Source organism: Aedes aegypti, chromosome 1 (assembly GCF_002204515.2).
Source record: "Aedes aegypti strain LVP_AGWG chromosome 1, AaegL5.0 Primary Assembly, whole genome shotgun sequence".
Taxonomy (NCBI): domain Eukaryota; kingdom Metazoa; phylum Arthropoda; class Insecta; order Diptera; family Culicidae; genus Aedes; species Aedes aegypti.
In genome coordinates this window covers 227,269,679-227,282,936 of record NC_035107.1, presented here as the reverse complement: position 1 = coordinate 227,282,936, position 13,258 = coordinate 227,269,679, and the positions used below count along the sequence as shown (strand labels likewise).

At 45.9% G+C, this 13,258-nt stretch overlaps 1 protein-coding gene across 5 annotated transcripts in view; it reads right to left on the bottom strand.

Annotated features, from left to right (window-relative positions):
* The window catches only part of LOC5580175 (sodium-coupled monocarboxylate transporter 1), a 101,599-nt gene that overhangs the window by 18,067 nt on the left and 70,274 nt on the right, over positions 1 to 13,258 (bottom strand). The window contains exon 1 of one of the 5 annotated variants that reach the window (XM_021857727.1): positions 9,077 to 9,518. The exons of the other annotated variants lie outside the window; for them this stretch is intronic. Coding sequence (XP_021713419.1) covers positions 9,077 to 9,112 — 36 coding nt within the window. The 5' untranslated portion in view covers positions 9,113 to 9,518. Of the gene's footprint in view, positions 1 to 9,076; positions 9,519 to 13,258 lie in introns of those variants that run through there. 5 annotated transcript variants of the gene reach the window in all.

Sequence of the window (13,258 nt, the reverse complement as noted above, 5' to 3'; positions counted from 1 at the left end):
TCAAAAAAGTTGTTCAGTAACTCACCCAGACTACCAGAAGTCGCATAAGAATTAACATAAACAGTCGCTTACTTGTGCGAACTATATCACCCCCACACAACACGCTAAATGAAATCGTTTGACTGACGGATTTCCTCGCATAAAACGCTATTTTCTGAGTCCATCAGTGCATTTTGTGTCGTTCCGTATACACGTACAAAATAAATTGAATCAATCCGTAGCAGCTGACAAATAATCTTTGTTATCATAAATTAAGTCGCATAAGACGACAGATTAATTCGCATAAATTCTATACACTTGCATTGCATGCCAACTTTCATCATATAAAATATGCACATATATCGGCTCCACTTTGTACGTATAAGGCGTTTTGACGACATCTTATAAGGAATCTTTGAACATATAAGTATCGCATAATGCAAAAGGTGATTTCGTTATATGTACATTCTGATTTTCTGGACAGTAATTGTTCGCAATCATTGTTCAAGCTAGTTGATTCAAAATGTTGCCACCAGGTGGCGCTAGTGAGCCTGACACTTTTGTTTTGCGGATACCGTGTGGGATCGAAATCCATACACCTAAGAAATGAATCTTAATCCGTCCACTTCATACAAAACACCTACTATTTGTATGAAGTGTATGGATTTTGAGCCTGTATGGATTTCGGTCCCTCACTCTATCTCATGATCCTGACCACTTAGAAATATAGCGTCTTCGGCAAAGTTTTTTAATAAGCCAAGGGATCGAGCTAATTGATTTAAAATTTTACCACCAGATGACGCCAGTGGACACGAAACATTTGTTTTGCAAATATTTTAGGAGCCCGACAACAGAAACATGGCGTCTTAGGGGTCGTCCATAAAGCACGTGGTCATTTATGGGGCAGTAAGGGGAGGGGGGTACTCGGAAGTCCTGAAGGCGATGCGCAGTGACGCGAAGCTCGCAGATCGTGGAGCCGACGTACGCAGTGTCAGACGCACTCGTACAGGTGAAATGATTCTTGAGCTTAAGCGCGACAAGGAGCGCAAGGGCGCCGCCTACAAAAGTTTGGCGGAAGAGGTCCTTGGCGAGGGTGTCGAAGTGAGGGCTCTGACGCAGTCAGTGACTCTGAAGGTGATGAACCTTGACGAGATCACCAACGCAGAAGAGCTCGTCACAGCACTGCGGCAACAGTGCGAGATTCAGGTGCCCACCGCTGCCGTTCAGCTACGGAAAGGTCCGGCAGGTACTCAGGTGGCCTTAGTACACCTACCTGTGGCGGACGCAAATAAGTCCGCTAAGGTAGGCAAGATCAAGGTTGGTTGGTCAGTATGCTCACTGAACATACATGAGCAACCGGTGATCTGCTTTAGGTGTAGGGAACCAGGACACAAGTCCTGGGGCTGTAAAGGCCCTGATAGGACCAAGTTGTGTAGGCGTTGTGGTGAGGAAGGTCATAAGGCACTAGGCTGCAAGAACCCTCCCAAGTGCTTGATTTGTTCCGGCAAGTCCGTGAACAACAATCATCCAACGGGAGGCTCAAGGTGCCCGACCTTCAAACGAGCCATTAACGAAAAGTCACAGTGCAGGTAACGCAGCTGAACCTGAACCACTGTGACGCAGCTCAGCAACTGCTGTACCAGGCAGTTGCTGAGTGGGGGACGGACATCGCCATCATATCGGACCCATACCGAGTACCCGCCGGCAACGGCAACTGGGTCGTGGATGGATCCGGAAAAATGGCGGCGATATGGACGACGGGTAAATACCCCGTCCAGGAGTTGGTGTCTACTACCTACGAGGGCTTCGTGATCGCCAAGGTAAACGGGGTCCTCTTTTGTAGCTGCTATGCGCCTCCGAGTTGGTCGACCGAGCGGTTCACGCAGATGCTGGACTGCATGACGACCGTGTTGACAGGGCGAAGGCCAGTAGTAATAGCGGGTGACTTCAATGCCTGGGCCGTGGAATGGGGAAGCCGCATCACGAACCAGCGAGGTCAAATCCTGCTAGAGGCACTGGCCGTGCTAGATGTCGATCTGGCTAATGTTGGTACCAAAAGTACCTTCAGCCGAAACGGAGCGGAGTCGATTATCGACATTACTTTTTGTAGTCCTGGCCTAACGAGTAGTTCGAACTGGAGGGTAGACAATGCCTACACTCACAGCGACCACCTGGCGGTTCGCTACAGTATCGACTACAACAACAGCAGGCAGCGCGTAGAGGAAGCGGCTAGGTCACGGCCAAGCCCTCGTAGGTGGAAGACATCGTACTTCAATGACGAAGTACTTAGGGAGGCGCTCCGTCGTGAGCGTAACCTACTCGGCCTAAGCGGGGACGAACCGGTAGCGGTGCTTTCGCGTGCGTGCGATGCGACCATTCCTAGGAAAGTCCACCCTAGAAATGGGAGACCACCGACGTACTGGTGGTCTCAAGCAATTGCGAACCTGCGCCGTGCCTGCCTACGGGCCAGGAGGCGGATGCAGCGAGCACGTACCGAGCAGGAGCGTGAAGAACGACGGGCGGTGTTCACCGCTGCCAAAGTCGCGCTGAAGTCCGAGATAAGGGCAAGCAAAAAGGCCTGCTTTGAGAGACTCTGTCAGAGTGCCAACGTGAACCCGTGGGGTGATGCCTACAGGATCGTTATGGCGAAGACAAGAGGTGCAATTGCTCCTACGGAGCAATCTCCACAGATGCTGGAGGGGATCATCGAGGGGCTCTTTCCGCGCCACAACCCTAGCCCATGGCCTCCTTTTGTAGGACAGCCGGGGATTGGGGCTGGCGATGAGGATAGAGTAACCGATGAGGAACTTGTAGGGATTGCAAAATCCCTAAGCATGGGGAAGGCACCAGGTCCGGACGGAGTTCCAAACCTGGCCCTCAAAGTCGCAATCTTGGAGGCTCCCGGTATGTTCAGATCTGCTATGCAGATATGCCTGGACGAGGGAGTATTTCCAGATGCGTGGAAGAGGCAGAGCCTGGTACTATTGCCAAAGGCGGGGAAACCACCTGGTGACCCGTCGGCGTATAGACCAATATGCTTGATTGACACGGCGGGGAAGGTGCTCGAGAAGATCATCCTCAACAGACTGTTGAGGTACACTGAGAGTGTAAATGGTCTCTCAAGCAACCAGTTCGGCTTCCGGAAAGGGAAGTCCACCGTAGACGCTATTCTGACGGTTAAGAAAACCGCTGAGATAGCACTCCAGCGTAAGAGGAGGGGGATTCGCTACTGCGCAGTAGTGACTCTGGATGTAAGGAACGCATTTAATAGTGCCAGTTGGGCGGCTATTGCCGATGCGCTCCTGCGTCTGGGGATACCCGAGTACCTGTACAAGATTCTCGGAAGTTACTTCCAGAATCGGGTATTAGTCTATGACACAGAGGTGGGTCGGAAGTGCTTTCACATAACCTCAGGAGTCCCGCAAGGTTCCATCCTGGGCCCGGTGTTATGGAATGTCATGTACGACGAGGTGTTGAGATTAAAATTCCCGGCGGGTGTGGTCATCGTTGGCTTTGCCGACGATATTACGCTGGAGGTCTACGGTGAATCGATCGAAGAAGTGGAATTGACTGCAGCCCACTCGATCGCAATTGTGGAGGAGTGGATGAGCTCCAGGAAACTGGAATTGGCTCACCACAAAACTGAGGCGGTTGTTGTCAACAACCGAAAGTCGGTGCAGCAAGCGGTGATCAGTGTAGGCGACTGCACGATCACTTCGAAGCGCTCCGTCAAACACTTGGGGGTGATGATCGATGATAAGCTTACCTTCGGTAGCCACGTCGATTATGCCTGCAAGAGAGCCTCCACAGCCATTGTGTCACTGTCCCGGATGATGTCCAATAGCTCTGCGGTGTACGCCAGCAAGCGAAAGCTTCTGGCCAGTGTCGCCTCGTCCATACTGAGGTATGGTGGCCCGGCTTGGGGCACGGCCTTAAGTACCAAGAGCTACCGTAGCAAGCTAGAGAGTACTTATAGGCTAATGTGCCTGAGGGTTGCGAGCGCGTACCGTACCGTGTCACACGATGCACTCTGCGTCATCACCGGTATGGTGCCTATTGGTATCCTTATCATGGAAGACATAGAGTGCTTCGAAATGCGTGGCACAAGAGGCATACGCAGGACTGCCAGACTGGCCTCCATGGTCAAATGGCAGCGTGCGTGGGACAGTTCCACCAAAGGAGTGTGGACTCACAGGTTGATTCCGAGGTTAGATATCTGGGTCAATAGGCGCCATGGGGAACTAACATTCCACCTGACACAGGTCCTTTCGGGCCATGGTTGCTTTAGACAGTATCTACACCGTTTCGGTCATGCGGGTTCTCCCGAATGTCCAGTTTGTGCAGGTTTAGAGGAAACGGCGGAACACGTTTTGTTCGTGTGCCCGCGTTTCCGCACAATGCGTGACCGCATGTTAGCCACATGCGGTCGGGACACGACTCCGGACAATTTGGTCCAGAGGATGTGTGAAGACGAGTTTGGCTGGAATGCCGTTTCATCGGCTATCACCCACATCGTCTCGGGATTGCAAAGGAGGTGGCGAGTGGACTCGAGGAGTGGCTAGTGCAGACGCTAAACAACAGGTGGTCCAAGGGTTCGCAGTCGGCTACGTAGGTCATACCGGTGCCCTACGGTCGAAATCGACCCTTACAGCGATTAAGTGGCCGCGGGGAGAACATCCTGGTAGCGCTGCTGTCGTGGCGCCGGCCTACTGGGTGGATACGAGCCTCTGGTTGTTCGGGGCAGGTGGAGGCCCCTTCGTCAGCAATCCCAGCTGGTGCTAGCTGATAGGGCCTGAGCCTTCAGTAGGTCAAATTGCGAAGCCCGCAGTATCAGTTCTTGATACCTGCGGTGCAGCTGGGCGCGGGCGTAGTGGTCGACCCTGCCCGCTTTCAGCGGACAACGGGAGGTGAGGACCACCTGGGAAGCTGGCAAAGCGCCAGCATGCTACCTTGGTGGGCCCCCATAAGCGTGTCATCGATGTTCGTTGCTGCATGGCTACGCAGCTAACCTGGAGGATGCGATGTGCAATAGCCCCTCTCCGAAGCAATGCCTTCTTGGTGGTCCCGGAGAGACGAAGGGTTTGGCGGCAATGGAAATGGTTTAGTGGGTCGGGGGTGTAGTCCTGTTTACTGCTTGCATGTAGTAAATGGTCCCTAACCCCACACGGCGTCTGTTGAGCAGATTATCCCCCCATTGCTTAGAAGAAAAAAAAAAAAAAAAAAAAAAAAAAAAAAAAAAGGGGAGGGGGGTATGGCCATGGGGTAAGACACTCATCAATATTGGTATTAATATCCGTTAATACGGATTAATATATATTATTTTTATGATCTCATCGAGATTGCTACGATTTTCCTCAAGACATCTGACAGAAGTATCTTGAATTTATAAACAAGCAGCTAGGGATCGTGGATTGTATGTCTTGCGGATCTGACATACTACAGTAGACATATTGCATGTGGGGAATTGATGACAATGGAGCTTCACCGAATGTGATGCATCGTACAAGGTGCCAGTTTCTTTCTAGCCAGACTACCAGATGGATGTTGGCATCAAACAGTGTGGTCTATGTTGCATCGGACGGATTTCTCATATATATTGCTCAATATACAGAATGGTAGTGAGGATGTTCTAATCACTGGATTTATTAGTGGTGGTATGGAGAATATCGTGATCTGCAGAGACCTGTCAGGTACAGATTCTGATATTACTCCAACACATATCCGTTGAACACTTATACTAAATAAGCTCTTCCCATCGCTACAACTAGTGCACTTGGGTCAATGTTCATCCGTTTAGGCTATTTTTACTAAGAATTAAAAGCTACCATTTGATGATGCATGATCCCAATGAATACGGAATTGATTTGAGTGGGGAATATCTAGATTTAGCAAGTAAGTACATGAAACTCCCATAAAGGGGGCCCATTGTATTTAAGATTATATTATTGAACATATTTTGACTGAAAGGTATTTCTGATCCATTAACTCATAATGATATCATGACCATATGGATCTGAGACGATCTGACAATAAACACAACTTTTTTTTTCATATAAATAATCAATTTGCCTTGGCAACTCCGGCAACAGGCAAACAGCAAAACTCCATGCATACTTGCTAATTTTCTCATTATCAATATTAATATCATTAACAAATATTAATATTTTAATACTGGATCTAGTGTCCTACCCCATGGGCATGGCCAATGTCAAAGGTCCATACATTTTTGTGTGGACACATGACCACGAGGGGGCAAGGGGGTCTGAAAACCCATCTATTGAGCTGCTGAACAACTTTGCCAAACACGACATTTTTTTAAGAGTTCAGGGTCCTGAGACATATGCAAAACACAAATTTCATGTACACAAGCGCCGCCTGGTGACAAAATTGTGCATCAATTAGCTCAAACAATGATAGCCCATGAGTTACTGAATAACTTTGCCGAAGACGCCATCTTTCTAAGTGGACAGGCTCCTGAGATATCTACATAACGAAAGTAAAAGCTTCATGCCTATTAGTGCCACCTAGTGGTCAAATTCCGAATTAAAAGCACCATCAGGCAGCGCTCCACCATCAGAACAACTTTTCTGAAGACCCTAAGGTTCAAAATTATCTGAATTTTGAGATATACCGATTTCAAATTGTGGTCTACCCGAATCGTATGTAGTGCGTTCATTGTTATGGGACTTCTATGTACATTTGTTGATTTTCCCGCACTAAAAAAGGCCAAACTGTACACAAAAACTAAGTTTCTTTAGAAATTCATCTTAGTTTGGTGTCCATAGATATCTTTGTTACAAAATTATAGCATATAAATCCCAACTGTTGTACAAAGTACAACAACGCGACAGCACGAAGGTTAAAACCAGGTCTTTATGGAACTTCTGATCAGATCTCTAAGTGATTCTTGTCTTTGAAAAATTTAGAATGGTATCCTTCTCAGAGAATATTTACAGTAGTTTGTCAAATCTTTAATGGATTACTTGGTAGATTGCTATTAAGATTTTAATGACTGTTCAACGTTTTCTTGCAGATATCGTTAGCAGATTGTTGAATACTGCCGTACTACCCTATTAAACGGTAGTTGAAAAAAACTTAAACTGTCGACTCTCTGTCTCCACATCTTGATATCGAATGGACCATCGAGATGAGGAGAGATGAAGACATAGAAAAATTTTTAATGAACACTACATTGAAAATCACTCCGTTTCCAGGAAAATTGAAACCAAACAGACGTCATTTTCCGTCTTTGCAAATTGGTTTGAATCCCTAAAATCTAGTCTAGTAACCTTCGATAATGCCCATTCGACATACGAAGAGAAAATCGGAAATGAAAATCGCATCGAGATAAGGAGGATATCGGGGTAACGAGGGTATCGAGATATGGAGAGTGAAAATGTATGCAGAATGTAGGGACCACAAAAATCATCGACATAGGGAGAGTTATCGAGATGTAGAACATCGAGATGAGGAGAGTCGACTGTATAACAATAATGTCTTTTCTATATCTTGCCAAACATCTTACATGAATATATAGAAATCTAGAGAAACATAGAATAAGAATTTTGGAGATAACCTATCAACAACCTTGTCAGGAACCTAGCAGAGTTATTATCGTTAATCCGCCGAAGTTGTTTGCTAAATGTTCACTGAAGCTTTTGTTCACGGGGCATGGTGGTCTAATGGAAACTACTTCTGCTTGGTAAGCAAAAGATCATGGGTTCAATTTCAGGCCCCTTCCGTAGTTAGTCTACTTTGTAAATGTTTGCTTAGTTGTGCAATCTGTATCTATCCATATCTTTCACTCTTTCATCTTTTCACTCATTCTACGCTCATTCGTATGTTCTAGCAATCGCTAGAACCAAAAACGGGCACTGGGAAATACGTTCGCTGGGAAATACGGAGGTGTATCATCTGTGGATGTTGTTTCTACTATGCGCTCTAGAAGAAACTGCGATAAAAAGGCCGGTATAAGGCCGGTAGTCCTCTACGAGCATAAAACGTGGACTATGCTCAAAGAGGAACTGCAAGCTGGGGTTTTCAAACACCGTGTGCTTGGCGGAGTTTGTGAAAACGGCGTATAAAGAAGAAGAACTAACAACGAGCTTGCGCAACTTTACGGTGAACCCAGTATTCAGAAAGTCGCAAAAGTAGGAAGGGTATGATGGGCGGGACACGTTGTGAGAATACCGCACAACAGTTCCGCATAAATGGTATTTGCTTTGGATTTGGTCGGTACAAGCAGACGAGGAGCACAGTGAGCTAGGTGAATTAACCAAGAAAATGACCGATTTGAAAAATTGTAGGACAGAACCGAGGGGTAGCAATTTTTTATTTAAAATGTTTGAGAAGTAGGTCACGATTTTTCATGGTTTCAACAATCATGGAGTAGCAACTACGAATTGTACGGTCATTTATGCTCATGCATGCTTATGCTCATAGGTCACGATTTTTCATGGTTTCAGGTTAAAGGTAACAGCCTCCATTCTTCATGATTTGGAAGGAAACCTAATATCCTTAATGGAGTTCAATAACTCCTGCCGAAATTTAGCAAATTCGGACCTCGAATGGCGGAATTATTTGTTCCTCACGTCGAAAATCGAAGGCTCTTTTTCACTCATGCTCTTTGGCATCCAAATCAGTATACATTTTCTTCTGCGACGAAATTGTGTTCCCGTTCTGAATCCTAGATCTTTTCATCCCTAAAGGGATAATTTGTAGTGCAAAGATTATGATAGCACAACTAATTTACTCTTCACTTATCACAAAACTCCAAATGATTCACCGTCGCGTGGTCTTCGCTCATAAAACCCACCGTCAACAACAGCTCACTCACCGTCGTGTACATTTTTGAACCACTTTCAGCACACCATCAGTTATCCCCCGGGACAAAGATTCGAATTTTATCAACCACGCGTTAAACGGCTTCGAGCATACTAGGCCAAAAGTTGCCAAATTCAATCCATTTAATAGCGTTTAGCAGCGCACCGTGAAAAGTCCGCCGCGTGACGAAGACGACGTAGAGCATGATGCCAAAGCTAGATATTTGAGTATCTGGTTGGCACTCTGGCTGGTGGTGGCTGACCGGAATACTTACAAATCTTGCCGACGGCGATGCCAATGGAGGCGCCATTTCTTTCTGCGCACGCGCCCACTGTGTCCGATTCACGAATCCTTGCGTAAGAATGTGGGCTTTCCCGACGAAAACAATATTCCAGTTTTGGTTGAAAATTATTGCGGGCGGCTAAGCCGGTACACTCATATCTCACTTGGGCGGATCTTTACCCTTTTGACTGGATATGAATTGCTTGTCTTAAATCACTTGAAGAACTCGATCGTTCAAAATCTCTCCCAAAACCAAGTCCCAATTTCACGTTTCAACGAATTCCAGTATCCTGGAAACCCCCGGATCACCGATTGAGTCCTCGACTACGCACTCGACCCGACGCGGAACTAGATACTAGCCTTTGCTTCGCAACCCTTCCTTTCGCTAAGTCCGACCGACGATCAATGGCTACTGACAACTTCGCAGTTCAACATTTGCCCAGCAGCTCTCGGCTCAGAAGGGGATGATCTGGTCAGCAGAATACATAGGCATAGTGAGTCGTGCTCTCTCCCGACTCATCCTATACTAGTTCTAGTTCTAATGGGTCGGCTCATCAATGGTAGTATGTAGTTGGTCGTGGTGGGAAGCTACCAGACCGTGATGGAGACTAATAGCTATCCAAACAAAATAGCCAACTGCGAGGTGACGGTGATTAGTGGAATTCTGCCATCAACCCACAAAACCATCTGTGCCTGAGCTACAGTAGGGTGTGGCTTATTTCAAAGATTTTTTTTTTTATTAATATTTAGGTATTTTGTGTAAGAAAACACTACCACCCTAATTTGATAAAACTAAATTAAGCTTTTCTTAACATTTTGTTAACAACATATTTCATTCCATTTGCCGTAGCAGTTCAAATGATTAACAGGTGAGTTGATTTCACAAGCTTTTAAGAGAAAAAATATTTTCAGTTAACTTAGCTTTACTTAACCTATATAATAACGTATTAATCGTGACAAAAGAAGATTGCAACGATTTTTGTCTAAAATGTTAATTATTTTATTAAAAATTTGTTCCAAAGTTTCAACATTTGATATTCTATTTAACTTATTAGTACTATACCAGGAAAGAAGCTTCAGAATAATTTTCAAAATTTTATTTTGAATTCTCTGCAGAGCTTTCTTTCTGGTATTACAACAGCTGGTCCATATTGGTACAGCATACAACATGGCTGGCCTGAAAATTTGTTTGAAGATCAAAATCTTGTTCTTAAGACAAAGTTTCGATTTTCTGTTAATAAGTGGATACATACATTTTGTATAATTGTTACATCTGGGTTGAATGCCCTCAATGTAATTTTTGAAAGTTAAGTTTTTCGTATTTCATAACTTAAAAATTCAACTTCAAGTCACTTGCATCACCTCTAATTCTAAATTTTGGCTCAAGCTTTGAGGTTTCTCTTTTTATATGATTTACATTCAGCAGACCATACGAATTTTAGGTTTAGGGAACTTTCAAAATATAAGCCGCACCCTACTGTACCACACTGGTCACTCGGAACATACACACAGCGACAATACCAGGTGACAGATTGAATAATGCGAAGTGCATACCACTTATCAAAGGAAGGGTTGGGATACAGACGACCTTTTTGCGGATTTTCCCTAATCGAGCTAATTTCATTGTTGCAAAAACCGTGTACGAAGATCGTCGTCCATTGCACCGATTGCTAATGACGGACATCAACGGGTTGATTCGCGCACATTATTTGGCTAGGTGTAGCTACCTAAGCTAACCGAATAGCGTCGCCGAGTTGTGGCGAGGGCACGTGCTGCTGACGGATGTTCAGCGGGAAGGACGTCACCATTGGTCGCCGTCGTCGGGCGGTGATTTTTCACACTTTCAATAATTAGCGCTGATTCGAGTTGGGTTCAATAGGAAGCCCAAATTATGATCAATCGGGGAAATTTAGTATATAAATGTTTGCATGTGATCGTGTTTTGAATGAATACCTTGTTTGCGTGGGAGCGTGCAATACAAACAAAATTAAGAACAATAGAAAGGCCTCTTCGCATGTTTTTTTTCTACTTTTTAACAACATCTGAGAAATCAAAGATGGCCGTCAAAATTGCTAAAATGTGCCCCTACTCGAATTTTTAAAAGCAAAAATGTACTAAATTAGTGAACCAACAAAGCTGATATTCTTGTTTCATGCTTTGTACCAGTACATAAGTCTCAGATCCAAATCGAGTTACTGTCTGTTACAATCCTCGTGAGAATTGTGACTTTGAAGTTTCATTACAGCATTAAAGATGGATTTCAAAGAGCTTTTTGAGCAAAGTTGCCATTTTCGCATTCATATATCGTGTGGCAGGTACGATGATGCCCAGGAAAATCAAGGAAATTTCTTTACGAAAAGGTCCTAGAGCGACCGGGAATCGAACCCAGACACCTTCAGCATGGCATTGCTTTGTAGCCGCGGACTCTAAACAATTAGATAAAGAAGATTCAGTTGTTTACAACTTGGATACCGATGGCGCGCGTAGCACCGAGCAGAAAATGTATCAAAAAGGAAAATAATAGTCTTAATACAGATCATTGCTTGGAACGGAAATTCTGAAGAACAGCTATCATTTAAAAGAAGGTAAAACTTCAGATGAGAAGGGAGGAATTTGTGGTCGAAATGTTAGCAACTGAGTGTACGATAATCTTTTTTTTTTTAAGGCACTCTGTGCTCGTGGCCACTACTGTGCCGGAATCAGTTGATCTGTAGCTTCTTTACCGATACAGATCTATTTTTAACTTATCTATATCTACATCTACTTTCACTCTCTCCTACTCTTTTACTCTCACACCGAGCAGGTAGGAGAGAGCTCTACTGTTAGTGAGGCTAGCTGCATGCGAAGAGGGTCAGTTTGTCTCAGTCACCATCTGATTGATACTGACGGAGGATGGATTACTTACTTACTTATTTGGCTTTACATCAATTATCTTTATAAAGCCTCGCCAACAATATTTCGCCAATTCCCTCGGTTCATGGCCGCTTCTCTCCATCCTCGACTGTGACCCACGCTCTCCAGGTCCTGGTGTACCTGGTCAATCCACCTAGCTCGCTGCGCCCCACGCCTTCTTGTTCCAACCGGATTCGTGGCGAACACCATCATTACAGGGTTGTTGTCCGGCATTCTGGCAACATGCCCTGCCCAGCGTATCCTTCCAGCTTTAGCTACCTTCACGATACTGGGTTCGCCGTAGAGTTGAGCGAGCTCGTGGTTCATCCTTCGCCGCCACACGCCGTTCTCCTGCACGCCGCCGAAGATCGTCCTTAGCACTCGGCGTTCGAAAACCCCAAGAGCTTGCAAGTCCTCCTCGAGCATAGTCCACGCCTCATGCCCATAGAGGACTACCGGTCTTATGAGCGTTTTGTACATCGTGCATTTGGTGCGGGGGTGAATCTTTCTTGACCGCAGTTTCTTCTGGAGCCCATAGTAGGCACGACTTCCGCTGATGATGCGCCTTCGTATTTCCCGACTAACATTGTTGTCAGCCGTCAACAAGGATCCGAGGTAGACGAACTCGTCCACCACCTCGAAGGTATCCCCGTCTATCGTAACACTGCTTCCTAGGCGGGCCCTGTCGCGCTCAGTTCCGCCAACAGCATGTACTTTGTTTTCGACGCATTCACCATTAGCCCGACTCTTGTTGCTTCGCGTTTCAGGCGGGTGAACAAATCTGCCACCGTTTCAAATTTTCTCCCAATAATATCCATGTCGTCCGCGAAGCAAACAAATTGTCCGGATCTCGTGAAAATCGTGCCTCGACTGTTAAGTCCGGCTCTCCGCATGACACCTTCAAGCGCAATATTGAACAACAAGCACGGAAGTCCGTCGCCCTGTCGTAGTCCCCACCGAGACTCGAACGAACTGGAGTGTTCGCCCGAGATCTTCACGCAGTTTTGCACACCGTCCATCGTTGCTCTGATCAATCTTGTGAGCTTCCCGGGAAAGCTGTTCTCGTCCATGAATTTCCATAGCTCTACGCGGTCGATACTATCGTATGCCGCCTTAAAATCGATGAACAAATGGTGCGTAGGGACCTGGTACTCACGGCATTTCTGGAGGATTTGCCGCACGGAAAAGATATGGTCCGTTGTCGAGCGGCCGTCGATGAAACCTGCTTGATAACTTCCCACGAACTTGTTTGCTATAGGTGATAGACGACGGAAGAGAATCT